The sequence below is a fragment of the Phaseolus vulgaris genome, chromosome 7 (assembly GCF_051622355.1).
Source record: "Phaseolus vulgaris cultivar YP4 chromosome 7, ASM5162235v1, whole genome shotgun sequence".
NCBI classification, from domain to species: Eukaryota; Viridiplantae; Streptophyta; class Magnoliopsida; order Fabales; family Fabaceae; genus Phaseolus; species Phaseolus vulgaris.
Window position 1 is genome coordinate 7,461,379 of NC_143504.1, and position 14,297 is coordinate 7,475,675.

Genomic DNA, 14,297 nt, shown 5'->3' on the forward strand with positions numbered 1-14,297 from the left:
AAAATGCTTACATATATGTGTTTATATAACTCCAACTCAAAAGAAATGCAACTTGTTACAAAAAGATGCGAAGCTAAAAGCAAGAAAAATTTAATGATTATGCATAACGAACCTCAAATATTATATTTTTCAACCAATTACGAAGATAATTTTGGATGAAAAGATTGTTCACACAACTATATTATCAGAACATTTATATAAACAAGTGAAACATAACAAAAAAAAAAAAGCACGAAAGTTATAGAAATTCGTTGAATCCATTTTACGCATACTTAAAGTGCAAAATGGTAGTTCATTAAGGGTGTCTTCGTTATTTGTTTTGGAATGCAAAAAACTATTATATTCTTTACTATATAAAGTAATCACCCGTGTAAGGAACTTATGTTTATTATCTTCTCCAAGAGCGTTGTACCTTAGAAACACCCTTTATACTTTTGTAGTCATAAGTGACATTAAAATACCCAAGTTCTTAAAAAAAATAACCAGAAATGGTTTGTATATTTCTTATATTCTAAATTTTGTATTGGTAGAAATTTTTAAGAATTTAGAGAAAAAACTAAACATAAAAAATTAATATAAAATGTATTGTGTTATTCCTTATCATTAAATACTTTTTGCTAAGCGATTATATTACACGAACTAATATTCTATAAAAGAAATAATTTTATATGCTCTATTCAACTTCATTGCAAAATCTATCTATATCTTCAATTTCTCTTTTCATGAATAAAATTTAAATTTGAGATCTCATTAAAAATTTAATTAATTTAATTCAAACTAACAAATAATAATAATATATATTTAAAACCAGTTGTCAGTGTACTTAGAAATTGAAAAGAAAGGAGTTCAGGCATAATTCCCATCATTACTGGAAGACTTGTTTAAAACAAGATAATTAAAGTTTAGAATAAATATGGTACACCTTGAAGAGTCTAACTTTTAAAATAAAAGGTGGAGTAAAGTCTTGATGGAAAGTGAATAATACATGAGTTAAATATTTTCTTTTTATTGTACTTTTTAGTTTTTTTTTTACAAATTTTAGATTTTTTTGAATATTTATAATAAAAAATTATTAAAATATGTTTTTTAAGTTTTTTTTTTACATAATAAATATATTTTCATTATGATTAATATGTTAAAAAAATTTGTTACCAAAAAAACACTAGACCTATTTCAATAATTTGCTTATTACAAGTATACAATAGACCTAAATTTTGGATTACAACAAAAATCAATTTCATATTATTAGACATAGACTAAAAACATATTTAAAGCGTAATATACTTTATTATAGTTATAATTATTGTTTTCGAACGGGTTTGAGATCTAGAGAACGATTGCTCCTGCTTCCATCATCGGTCAACCTACGATGCTCCAATCTCTCTACTACGCATTCCTCCTTTTGGTCGTCTGGCTCCATAGGGGATGGTACCTGCAGAAGACACTCCAACGCTCAAGTCATCGGAGTGTTAGCACTCGGGTGTCAGAGTACTATAGATAATGATGTACATTTTTCCTTGAAATACGTGCTAGTTATATTACCTTAATGGACCTTCATTGATGGACCGGATTAAGGAATTGGTTTGTGTTTAGGGTTGCGCTAAACAACCATTAACTATGGATTAACCTTGTGACTTGGTCAACCCTAGGCTCAACGTCAAGGATCGGTCGGCCACGTGTCGTCACCTGGCCTTCTCACCATGGTTTAGACGGTAACTTGGTCCGAGTGTTGGACGACTAACTGGGTCGTTCGGTCGTACTAGTACAATTATAAAAAAAAAATGTTACTTTTACAATTAAATATAAAAAAATTGTTTTATTTTAGAGAAAAATTATTTGTTTCCTATATTGTTGTAATGATAGAGGATTCTCAACATATAACACTCTTCTTAATAACATATAACAGTCTTCTTAATATCTATGAGATGATTATATTTGAGTTAAAAAATATGTGACTCTTATTGATGTTTATTGGTTGGCAGTAGATAGTGAAGAAGCAAGCACATCCCCAGAAAGAAGGGACCACAGAGTTGGGTTGTGCCCTCTGTTTAAGTGTGTGAAGTGGTTGTGCACTTGGGTAAGCCAAATCTACTATTGTGGCGCACCTTGAAGTGTACAATAGCATGAGGGGGCCACGTTTGGTTATTTTTGGCATGCTTCTATTCTCATTAATGATGCCTTGGAAATTTTCGCTACTTGTACACGGCAAAAGCCCTACTCCTCAATACACATTTTGACCTCTGTGCAACTACAAAACACTCTTTTTCTCACCCACAACCACAATTCCAACATCACCATCTCATATCATCCAACCTCCACAATGTCTCATATTTAAGTTTCAATTTTCACTCTAGCTAATCATTTCATACCATTACCACCAAAAACCCCAGTTCATTGCTTAATTCAAACACACAATCATGCAAAACACACTCCTTCACTATGTATACCTACATATCCATTCCTTTATACCACTTATTTCGAAATACCTATTTTTCTTACTTTAACAAATTTCTTTTGAAAAATATTACTTTACAACTACAATGTGCCACAATGTAATTCTAAATTCTAAAATAAATATTGATAATAACCTTGTATCAAATTATAACTAGAGAAAAAATATTGTTCTATTAAAATAAAGTAATTTTAGAATTATATTATAATACATCACAGTTATAAACTGATATATTCTTACTGTGTAATTGTTAAATTAATAATTTTTTTAAGTAAATTTATTTTAATAAAAAATATTTATCTTTCTAATTATTGTTTGGTATATGATTCTCAACATCTTAATATTATTTGTAAATATCTCTTTGTCGAATAACATGTTAAATGTATTTTAAGAAAAGTATAATACATATGTACACGTGTCTGCATGTGTGTGCTTTATTAAAGTTCTTTTAAAGAAACAAAAAAGTATGCATTGCTTTTTATAATAAGTGAAGTTTTTAAAGCTTATAACTAAATATATATATATATAAATAATTTAATTGCAGGTTTTATGATAAATTATCCGATAAAATATTTAAAAGTTAACATTTAGATAAAATTTGATCTAAACTAATCTTTTCTAGAGACTGTTAATTTAGAAATACATAAATTTAATTAGAATAAATTCATTATTTAAATGATTTATTTTTAATTAACTAAATAAAAAATATTAAGCTTTGGATTTTGGATTAGTATAAATAAATAAAAAAGAGAAAAATTAACATATTATTTTGTTTGCAGATTAAGTTAGATAAAAAGAAAAAAAAATCACAAAACTAAAAAAGGTATAATTCCTTTTCAAGTGAAGTAAAATTGGAAAGAGGGAGTTGCTCTATTTTTTTCTATTTAAAACTAAAACTTGTTGAGATAACTATATTTTTGAAGAATTATTTGTTTTAAAATTTGGCGTTTTTTACGATTTTATTTAAAAAATATATAATTTTACTTATTAATAAAAAATGTTAATAGAATATTTCTAATTTGTACATGTCTAAGTGATATAAATTCTTTTATCAAATTGAAATGCGTAGCTAATTAAGACAAAGAAATTAAAATGCCTAAACTTTCCTTTTTTTTAAAGATATTTTTTTCAATCTTAAATTCGTTGATATTGATATAATAGTTGTTTATTATTTACTTTTTGTATTTGATGTATCGTCATGAATTAAGAATGTTATTTATTTTTGTCTTAATCGGAAGTGAAGGTTTCCGGAAAACGTAATGTTTAAATTAGTGTTTGATATACGATATTAATTATTATTCGATTTATAATTTTTTTTTCTTGAACGTTAATAAAGATAGATACAACTTATTTAATTAATTTTTTAGTAAGGAAAAGTTTTGTACACACTTACTATGTTTAGTTAATTATTTTAAAATGAATTTATCTTTGAATAAAATATTCGAATTTAATTTATAAGAGTTGAGTCAATGTACAAGTTCAATTTGATTGCATGTGCCGATACCTCTTCCATTACATACCTAACACCAAGAGATAAAAGAAAACTAAATAATTGAACTTAGATTTGGACAAACATAATGAATAAAAGGACTAGAAGAGAAAAGTAAACTTTAAGAAGAATTTCAATGTTAATGCATCTAGATAATACCTTCCTTTCCTCCAGAGGACCATAGCATAGAGAGGGAGTACACTTGTTTGCCACTGAAGTAGAGTTATAGCAACCAACCATCATGTTACAAATCTTTGTAAGAATATTCTCTTTTGTTTTTTAATAACTTTTATTTATAAAATAATTCTTAACCAAAATCATACATAATTTATATTAAAAATAACTGTACAATTTTTTAAGTTTAAGTTTTATAAATTTGTATAATGTACTTTTAGTTCTTTTTATCGTGTTTTTTTTGGTAGTATGTTATGGATGTGAAATATTAACTGCTTTTAAACTTTGTTGACAAAACGAACCAGTAGTTTTTAGTTGGTGGTGTTAGAAGTTAATTTTTTACATCGAAAAAGATTATTGTTGGAAATCGTGAAACTTGAACATTAACGTGAATGTGAAATATTAACTGCTTTTAAACTTTGTTGACAAAACGAACCAGTAGTTTTTAGTTGGTGGTGTTAGAAGTTAATTTTTTACATCGAAAAAGATTATTGTTGGAAATCGTGAAACTTGAACATTAACGTGAATGGTGAAAGTTTCTTTAATTGGTGAAGGGTATTTCATAGAATATTTATCTACGTTTGTTGTTAATTTATAGTAGTAGTTTTTTTTTTCCAAAAATAGTTGTCTTTTATTTATTCGTAAAATTTTGAGATAACATAAATTATTTTTTATTACACTTTTATTTCTAGTTTTATCATACACTAATTGTTTGGAGAGTGAATATTGAAAAAATAAAAGAATAGATAACCTTTTTAAAATTAAATCGAAAATAAAATAATATATTTTTCTTCATCTGAAAGAACATTAAACAATTATTTTTGTACTGGTAGGCTAAAACCGAGAGGTTTAGGCCGAGAACAACATTGAGTAAACAAGGGAAAAAGGTTGAAACCGAGAGGTTTAAACTGAAACCTGAAAGGATAATAAAAATCATAATAAAGCCCAATTTAAATAAGGAACTTGCACAAGGGGGTGTAAAAGTAATAAAGAGGTGTGAGAAGAAAGTCCAAAAGTACTGTTGAAGGCCCATCAACGAAACCCTATAAATAGGAGGTCAGCACAAGAAAAAGGTAAGAGTGATTTTATCTGATGAACATTAAACCTTTTCTGACTTTGGCATCGGAGCGACTTGCAGGTGCCCCCCACCTGTTGTGAGGAGAAGCCGAGAGCACCAACCGAGAGGAGAAGCCGAGAGTACCAGCCGAGAGGAGAAGCCGAGAGCACCAGCCGAGAGTACCAGCCGAGAGGAGAAGCCGATAGCACCATCAAGGAGAGAAGTACCCGGCCCAAGATAGTATTCAGCCCAAGATTGAAGGATTGGTCTTGATTAACCCATTTCAAGTGTTCTTGGTCCTTGTTGTAAGAACATTTTGGCGCCCACCGTGGGGCCGAGGGTCAGTTGAGAAAGGTTAAAGACAAGATGAGTCAAGGAGGAGAACAAGGTGGAGATCGGGAAGACAATGTTAACATGCCAATGGCAATGTTGGTCCAATTACAAAAAGAATTCGAGATGTTAAAAAAGAATAATGAAGAAGAATTGAGTATGTTAAGAGCCGAAAACGCACACATGAGGAGAAAGTTACAAGAGGAAACGGTTTTGAATTCATCTTTCGAAACTGTCCAACCGGGGATACAAGTGAACGAGAGGATGTATAATGAAAATTCTCAAACCAGAAGAAGATGGCTTGAAAACTCTGGGGTTTGTGCAGGAACATCTTCCAGAAAACATCCGTTTTATGATGTTATAGTCGATACTCCATTGCCTGACAATTGGAAGAACTTAACCATTGACAAATATGATGGAAGTACGGATCCTGATGAGCATATTGCAATATATACTACTCAAATCAGCTTGTATACATGGAATGATGCTGTTATGTGCAGAGTATTTCCTACAACTCTGAAAGGGGCAGCATTGAGCTGGTTTACACGCCTCCCACCTTGGAGTATAGATTGTTTTGATACGTTGATAGAAAAGTTCGGTGCTCAATTTGCAACTAGTCGTCCCCATCATTTAACGTCAATCGCCTTAGTGAACATAAGACAAGAGAAAGGAGAGTCTTTAAGAATGTTCATGGAACGTTTTGGAAAGGTTGCTTTGGGAATCCGAAATCTTAGTCCAGAGGTCACCATGCATCATATGATAACGGCATTAAAACCGGGACCATTTGCCGATAGTCTTTGCAAGAAACCTGCGATCAATCTGGATGAACTAAGGCAACGGGCATCAAAATTTATGCAAATGGAAGAATTAAGGGAGTTTCGAAACCAAGTAAGGGTTGATGGAGGCGAGAAGAGGGTGACAGAAAGAGAACATCCGCCTGTTGCAAGAAGAGCCCGAGAAGAATTCAGAGCTCGAAAGTTCCAGCAATACATACCTCTAAATACGAACAGAGCAAGAATTTTACAGGAAGCCATGGCAGCCGAAATAATACCATCACCAAGAAAAGCAAGAACACCAGAAAGGGCAGACCACACCAAACATTGTGAATATCATAAAAATCATGGTCATCATACAGAAGAATGTATTGGGTTGAAAGATAAAATAGAAGAGTTGATTCATGCCGGACAGTTAAAACGTTTTGTCTAAAGGGGAAATCCAAGAGTATGGTTAAGTCCAAAGAGAGATACGAGGGGGCGAGAGCTGGATGAAAGAAGGGTTGAAAGGTTGGAGAGGAGAGAAAAACAAGTGGAAAAAAGAGACAAAAGAAGGGTTGGAAGGCCAGACGAAAGAAGAGATAGAATCTATCAAAACACTCAATCAGTAAGACGAAGCAGAGAGCGAAGTTTGGGAAGACCGGTTAGGGGGTTTATAAATACGATCTCAGGAGGTTTTTCTGGGAAGGAATCCTCATCTGCACGAAAGCAACATTGGAGAAATATCAGGTCTGTTAATCATGTTTTCAAAAGAAGAACTTTACCACCAATGCTTTTCACAGACGAAGACTTCCAAGAAATTGATCCAGATCATGATGATCCTATGGTAATCACGGTTGAAATAGCCGAATATGCTGTCATGAAGACCCTGGTTGATCAAGGGAGTTCGGTCGATATCTTGTTATGGGATACGTTCAAAAGGTTACATTTGAGAGAAGAAGACATAGTGCCTTTTCGAGAACAAATCATTGGCTTTTCAGGCGAAAGAGTTAACACAAAGGGATATGTTGATTTGGTGACAACATTTGGAAGAGGTAGCAAAGTTAGAAAAATTAAAATCCGATATCTGGTGGTGGACGCATCCACATCATACAATGTGTTGCTAGGACGATCTTCCTTAAATAAGTTAGGAGCAATCGTGTCAACACCACATTTGGCCATGAAATTCCCAACAGAAAAAGGAGAGATAGCTACAGTTTATGTCAATCAAAGAGATGCTCGAGAATGTTATGCAGCAGGTTTAAAAATGAATTTGAAGGTGGATAAAGAGGCTGAAAAAATAGTAGCCATGGTGGACTTGGATCCCAGATTGAATGAGGAAAGACTGGAACCAAAAGAAGAAACGACAGCAGTACTGTTAGGCCAAGATGACAGACAATGCACTTATGTCAGTGGAAGTATGCCTGATGAATTGCTTAGCAAACTTATCACACTGTTGCGTAGTAATAAGGATTTATTTGCCTGGCGGCCGTCTGATATCCCTGGAATTGATCCAGAGGTAATGTGTCACAAATTATCTGTTTGCCGGGAAGCAAAGCCAGTATCTCAAAAACGAAGAAAGTTAGGAGAAGAACGACGACAGGCAGCAATTGAAGAAATTCAAAAGTTAATACAAGCTGGTTTTATCCGAGAAGCTAAGTATACCACGTGGTTGTCTAATGTGGTACTCGTCAAAAAACCAAGTGGACAATGGAGAATGTGTACAGATTACACCGATTTGAACAAAGCTTGTCCGAAAGACACATATCCATTGCCTAACATAGACCGACTAGTTGATGGGGCATCTGGCCAAGAGATGATGAGTTTCCTTGATGCTTATTCGGGGTATAATCAAATACAGATGTATGCACCTGATATCCCGAAAACAGCTTTCACCACTGATGTTGCAAATTATTGTTATAAAGTCATGCCTTTCGGCTTGAAGAATGCTGGGGCAACATACCAAAGATTGATGGACAAAGTGTTTAAAGAACAGATTGGAAAGAACCTAGAAGTGTATGTTGATGACATGGTTGTTAAATCAAATGAGATACAGAAACACCTGGAAGACCTTGAAGAAGTGTTTGCTCAAATAAGGAAATACAATATTCGACTTAATCCAGAAAAATGCGTTTTCGGCGTCAGAGGAGGAAAATTTTTGGGATTTATGTTGACAAACAGAGGAATTGAAGCTAATCCTGACAAATGTGAGGCAATCATGCAGATGGGAAGACCAAAAAACCTAAAAGAAGTGCAAAGGCTAGTAGGGAAGTTGAATTCACTATCAAGATTTCTGCCAATATTGGCTGAGAAAACTAAACCAATTATAAACTTGTTGAAAAAATCTGAAAATTTTGTGTGGAGTGAACAATGTGAGCAAGCTTTATCTCAAATAAAGAGCATGGTGGCTGAACCTACATTTTTAGTAAAACCTATACCCAATCAACCCATCATAGTCTACTTAGCTACTTCAAATGAAGCAATAGGAGCCGCTTTAATCCAAGAAAACCCAGAGCAGAAACCGATATATTTTGTGAGTAGAACCCTACAAAATGCCGAAACCAGATATCCCAAAGTTGAGAGAGTTGCCCTAACATTAGTGTATGCTGCAAGACGCCTTCGACCATACTTTCAGAATCATCAGGTAATAGTGAGAACAGATTTTCCAATATCTAAAATTTTAAAAAAACCAGAGCTTGCACGTCGAATGGTGACATGGTCAATGGAGCTTTCGGAATATGGAATCAAATACGAACCAAGAGGACCAATCAAAGCCCAATCTCTTGCAGATTTTATCATTCAGATGCCAACATCAGCACAACAGGACCAGTGGACTTTGTATGTAGATGGCGCGTCAAGCAAAAGAGGAAGCAGAGCAGGAATAGTACTTGAAGGACCCGATAACTTCCAAGTCGAAATGGCGCTCAAATTCGAGTTCAAAACATCCAACAATCAGGCCGAATATGAAGCTCTTGTTGCAGGATTGTTATTAGCCAGAGACATGGGAGTGGAAAATGTCCTTTGCAAAACGGATTCACAACTGTCGGTGGGACAAGTGCACGGGGAGTATCAGGTAAAAGACCCTTTGTTAATGAAATATTATCATAAAGTCTTAAATATTATGCAATGTTTTAACAAGGCCAAGATGAAATACATTCCAAGAGAATTAAATATGAAAGCAGATTCATTGTCTAAGTTAGCAAGCCAACAAAGACAAGTGCAACACAATTCCATCATACAACAAACCCTCAGTCATCCGACAGTTAGTCTCGACGAATGCTTCAATATTGTAACAGCCAAAGATGACTGGATAAACACATACATTGAAATCATAAAGACCCAGGAGCAAGGTGTTCAGCCGGATGTCAAAATAGCAAAGAAAGTCGCTAATTTCATTCTAATCGGTGATGAGCTATATAAAAGGGGATACTCTATGCCCTTGTTAAAATGTTTGACCAAAGAACAAGCAGAATATGTGGTCAAAGAACTTCATGAAGGAATTTGTGGACTGCATTGTGGAGCTCGAACAATGGCAACAAAGGTTTGTAGAGCTGGTTATTATTGGCCAACAATCCGAGAAGACTGTGAAGTTTATGTCAAAACATGTAGAAAATGCCAAGAGTTTGGGAGCTTAAATCATATCCCAGCGCAGGAGTTGCAAGAAATCATATCTCCATGGCCATTTGCAAAATGGGGAATTGATATACTTGGCCCATTCCCACTTGGACGAGGCCAAACAAAATTCATGATAGTAGCTGTAGACTACTTTACAAAATGGATAGAAGCAGAAGCATTGACAAAGATAACGGCACAGCAAGTCCAAACGTTTATATGGAAAAATATAATATGTCGATTCGGCATCCCACATACTATTGTAAGTGACAATGGCCGACAATTCATTGACAAAAAACTTATGGAATTTTATGCAGATTTGGGAATCAAGCCCACAACCACTTCGGTCGAACATCCACAAACGAATGGACAAGCTGAAGCCGCAAACAAGGTTATTCTTGGACAATTAAAAAAGAGGTTGGGGACTGCTAAAGGATTATGGGCAGAGAAATTACCGGAGATTTTATGGGCGTATCGTTGCACACCGCAAACATCAACTGGAGAAACGCCGTTCAATCTCACTTACGGAACAGACGCAATGTTACCAGTAGAAGTTAATGAACCCACATTAAGAAGTCAAATGGAAGACTGGAATATCAACAATGAGTGTTTGAGAACCGATCTTGATCTTATTGAAGAACTTAGAGAAAAAGCAAAAATAAAAGAGACTGCAGTCAAACGAAGAGCAATGAAGAGATTTAATGCAAAAGTCAGATTTAGGGCTTTTAAAGAAGGGGATCTGGTGTGGAGAATGCGAACTGATGCTCGAAAGGATCCACGACATGGAAAATTGGCATCCAATTGAGAAGGACCTTTTAGAGTGCTAGAAAACTTACAAAATGGAGCTTATAGGTTAGAAACTTTGGAAGAGAAAATGATACCGAGAACCTGGAATGCAAGTCATCTAAAATTTTATTTTAGTTAGAATAGATGTAAATTACTTATCATATAATGAAGAGGAATTCTCAAGAAACAATCCGTTTTGTTATCTTCCATTATGTACATATACATTCTTTGTCTCTCGGCCTTGGATGCTTTCACTTCAGGTGAAATCCCACCCGAGAATAAAACTACATAAACTCTCGGCTTTGGATGCTTTCACTTCAGGTGAAATCCCACCCGAGAATAGATTTACATAGTTTTCTTGGGTTTGGATGCTTTCATTCCAGGTGAAATCCCACCCGAGAATCGATATACATAACTTTTTCGGGCTTGGATGCTTTCATTTCAGGTGAAATCCCTCCCGAACAAACATAAATATACTCATTCTTGAAAATCTTCAAATCACATGAAAACCGAAAGATCAGAGCTAAAACACAATTCCAAAAATCGAAAGTCACTCGTACAACTTACATTACTAAACCGACAGTTGCATATTCCAGTCAATAATATATCAATTATGAATCAACCTTAATAAATTAAAGGTTTTTGATTAATAATTTTATACTTCACAATTTTGACTAATAAAAAAAAAAAAAAAAAAAAGAACACCGAAAGGTCCAAGTCATAACAGTCAATATCTTCATGCTCCAACAAAATATCGTCTTTAAAATAATAATCATTAAAACCGAGAGGTAAACTCAAATAATGCTAACGCTTTCAACAAAAGAACCCAAAACTAGCAAAGCCTCAACGATTATAACAGAATTATCAGAACATAACAAAGGATAAAATTACGATGATAACCACAAAAGCTTAAACATTTATATTAACAAAAGTTCCCAAAAAAAGGAATTACATCACGAATGCAAATATCCAACAAGCTTAGCATTCCAAAACAATTATACTTCTCCACAAGTAACCGAGAAGTATCCGACAAACTAAACCTTAAAACCCTATACCTAATTTTCAATATTAATATCTTCAGCATCATTATCTGGAATCTCATTAGCAGGAACTAGCTCACCATTATAAAAGTCCTTCTTGACATCAAAATTACCTTCATCAATAGGAATTTTATAAAAGTATTTTGCTTGTTGAAGAGCCTTCTCAAAGCCAAGTTTGTGTTGTTCAAATATAAAACTTTCGGCTTCAAAAACATTGGTCTTTAGCTGATTAATCTCCCCATCCATAAGTTTGATGGTGTTCTTGTCAGATTCATTAGCAGAAGATAGCGCCGATACCTTCTCGGTCAAAAGTTGATTCTCCTTGCACAATTGAGCATTCTCCGTTATACATTTCAGGTTTTCATTCTTCAAATCAGAAATTTCTTTTCCAAGACCTTCATTTTCGATTTCTTGTTCTTCTTTCTGTTTTGCCACCTTCTCTAACTCTAATGATAAAGAGTTCATCCTATCCTTATACTCAGCAAGATCATTCTTCAGCTTCTCAAATTCGGACAACGACACGCAGTTTCCATTCTTCTCTTTCATCATTTTTCCAATCAAAAGATTTCTACTTGATAATTCAATAACAGAATCCGCTAATGAAGGATCATCCATATTCTTCAGCATATTGTAAGTTGATTCACTAAAAGATGTTTGAACGAATTTTGCATATTTATTCGTAGCACTAAAAATCGTCTCGGGAAGAGGTTCACATGAAACATTTCCACTATGGCGATGGCGCCGAGAAGATGAATGTGACTTCTTGCTGCTCCTATCTCGTTTCTTTGATTTCTTCGAAGGACCAGCAACATCAACATTACTTGTCGGTTCCACCACGTCAACATTAGCAACTGGCTCCACGTTTTCTACTTCCACAACAGGATTTACCACATTTTCGCATCGGGGAGTAACATCACCCACTTTGTTAAGCAGTTTCGAAAAGTAAGATCGAGCTTTCGGATTAGTACTTGCCATCAGAGCTGAAAATCAATAAAAAATTTAGCAAAGTTAAAAAACTTATCCTAAAAAGCAAGAAAATGCGGAATAACCACATACCAGTAAGATCTTCTCGAGGATGTGATGAAGTATACAACTGAAGCAAAGCACGAGTGGGAACTTGATACGAGAAACGACTAAAAACTTCAATAACATGACGATCGGCCACACCCATCGAATGAAAGGATATTGAGTTAAACTTCACAGGATCTTTCGTCCAATACAGAGGAAATTTTGGAGAATTTCCATTAAAGAAATATTCTCTTCCTAGTGGCTCTATTAGAATTTTGAAAAAACTTCCTTTAAAATCCTTGTACGACGACGTAAAAGGCTTAAGAAAACACACATTGGACTTGCTAATAAGGGATAGCCACCCTGGCCGTTTACCAGGCCGAGAACTATAATAGTATAGAAATGCAGAAGGACTAGGAGAAAGTGACAATAATTTACACAAAATATTGAATGCTTGCATCGCAGCCCAACCATTAGGATGAAGCTGAGTAGGAGCAACATTAAGAAAATTAAGAACGCCCATTTGAAAATTGTTCAAAGGCAATCGAATATGAAGATCTCTGAAAAAGCAAGCATAAAAATAAAAAAATTCATAGCTATCACCTTCTCGGCCATGACACACATTATCAACATCACCAACACGCCGAAATGAAATGATATCATTTTCAATATCAGAATAATAAATTTGAGAACGGGAAAGAAAACTCCAAAGTTCGTTAGCAGAACGATACTTCGAAAAATACTCTCGGACTTTAGGATTGACCCATTGATAACCAGGACGAAGGTTTTTCTGGGGTACGACAAATCCAAATTCTTGTGGAACATCAACAGCAGGAGCTCCACTTGAATCATTCATACAAGATGGAGTAGCAGAAGAAGATTTTGACTCAGGAGGAACTTCTTCTCGAACCACTCGGCCAGTTGATTCACCACCCGCGCTTGAAAATTCATCAGTAGCAGAAGAACTTGAAAGAGACATTACCTTCGCAAGAATTGAACGAAGATTGACAATATGCTTCCTTCTAAACAGCAGCAAAGCTCACACAATCATAAAAAACCCAATGGCAAACCTATTTATAGCCCAGGCAAAACCCTAGAATTTCAAACGATATAAACAATGTGGCACCATTCAAACATATGTCATCTAACGGTCAAAATAGCAAGTTCCTGTCAAGTCATGAAAACTGAGCAAAATAAAGCGCAGAAATCAAAGCGTTCCATATCAAATCAAATCAAACGTCAAAAATTATTATATTATATTAAGACACAAATATTTCTTTAAAACTTGAAATAAAAATATTTTTGTCTCGGGGGCTAGTGTACTGGTAGGCTAAAACCGAGAGGTTTAGGCCGAGAACAACATTGAGTAAACAAGGGAAAAAGGTTGAAACCGAGAGGTTTAAACCGAAACCTGAAAGGATAATAAAAATCATAATAAAGCCCAATTTAAATAAGGAACTTGCACAAGGGGGTGTAAAAGTAATAAAGAGGTGTGAGAAGAAAGTCCAAAAGTACTGTTGAAGGCCCATCAACGAAACCCTATAAATAGGAGGTCAGCACAAGAAAAAGGTAAGAGTGATTTTATCTGATGAACATT

General features: G+C 34.3%; 1 protein-coding gene across 1 annotated transcript; it reads left to right on the plus strand.

Moving 5' to 3' along the window:
- Positions 1 to 5,538: 5,538 nt before the first annotated feature.
- On the plus strand, positions 5,539 to 6,708 carry LOC137828065 (uncharacterized). The gene has a single exon (XM_068634484.2). It carries the CDS (start codon positions 5,539 to 5,541, stop codon positions 6,706 to 6,708), a length of 1,170 nt encoding a protein of 389 aa, XP_068490585.2.
- The last annotated feature ends 7,589 nt before the right edge of the window (positions 6,709 to 14,297 follow it).

Bases quoted from the DNA above. Each gene is read 5' to 3' on its own strand.
- LOC137828065 (XM_068634484.2), top strand. From the start codon at position 5,539: ATGAGTCAAGGAGGAGAACAAGGTGGAGATCGGGAAGACAATGTTAAC.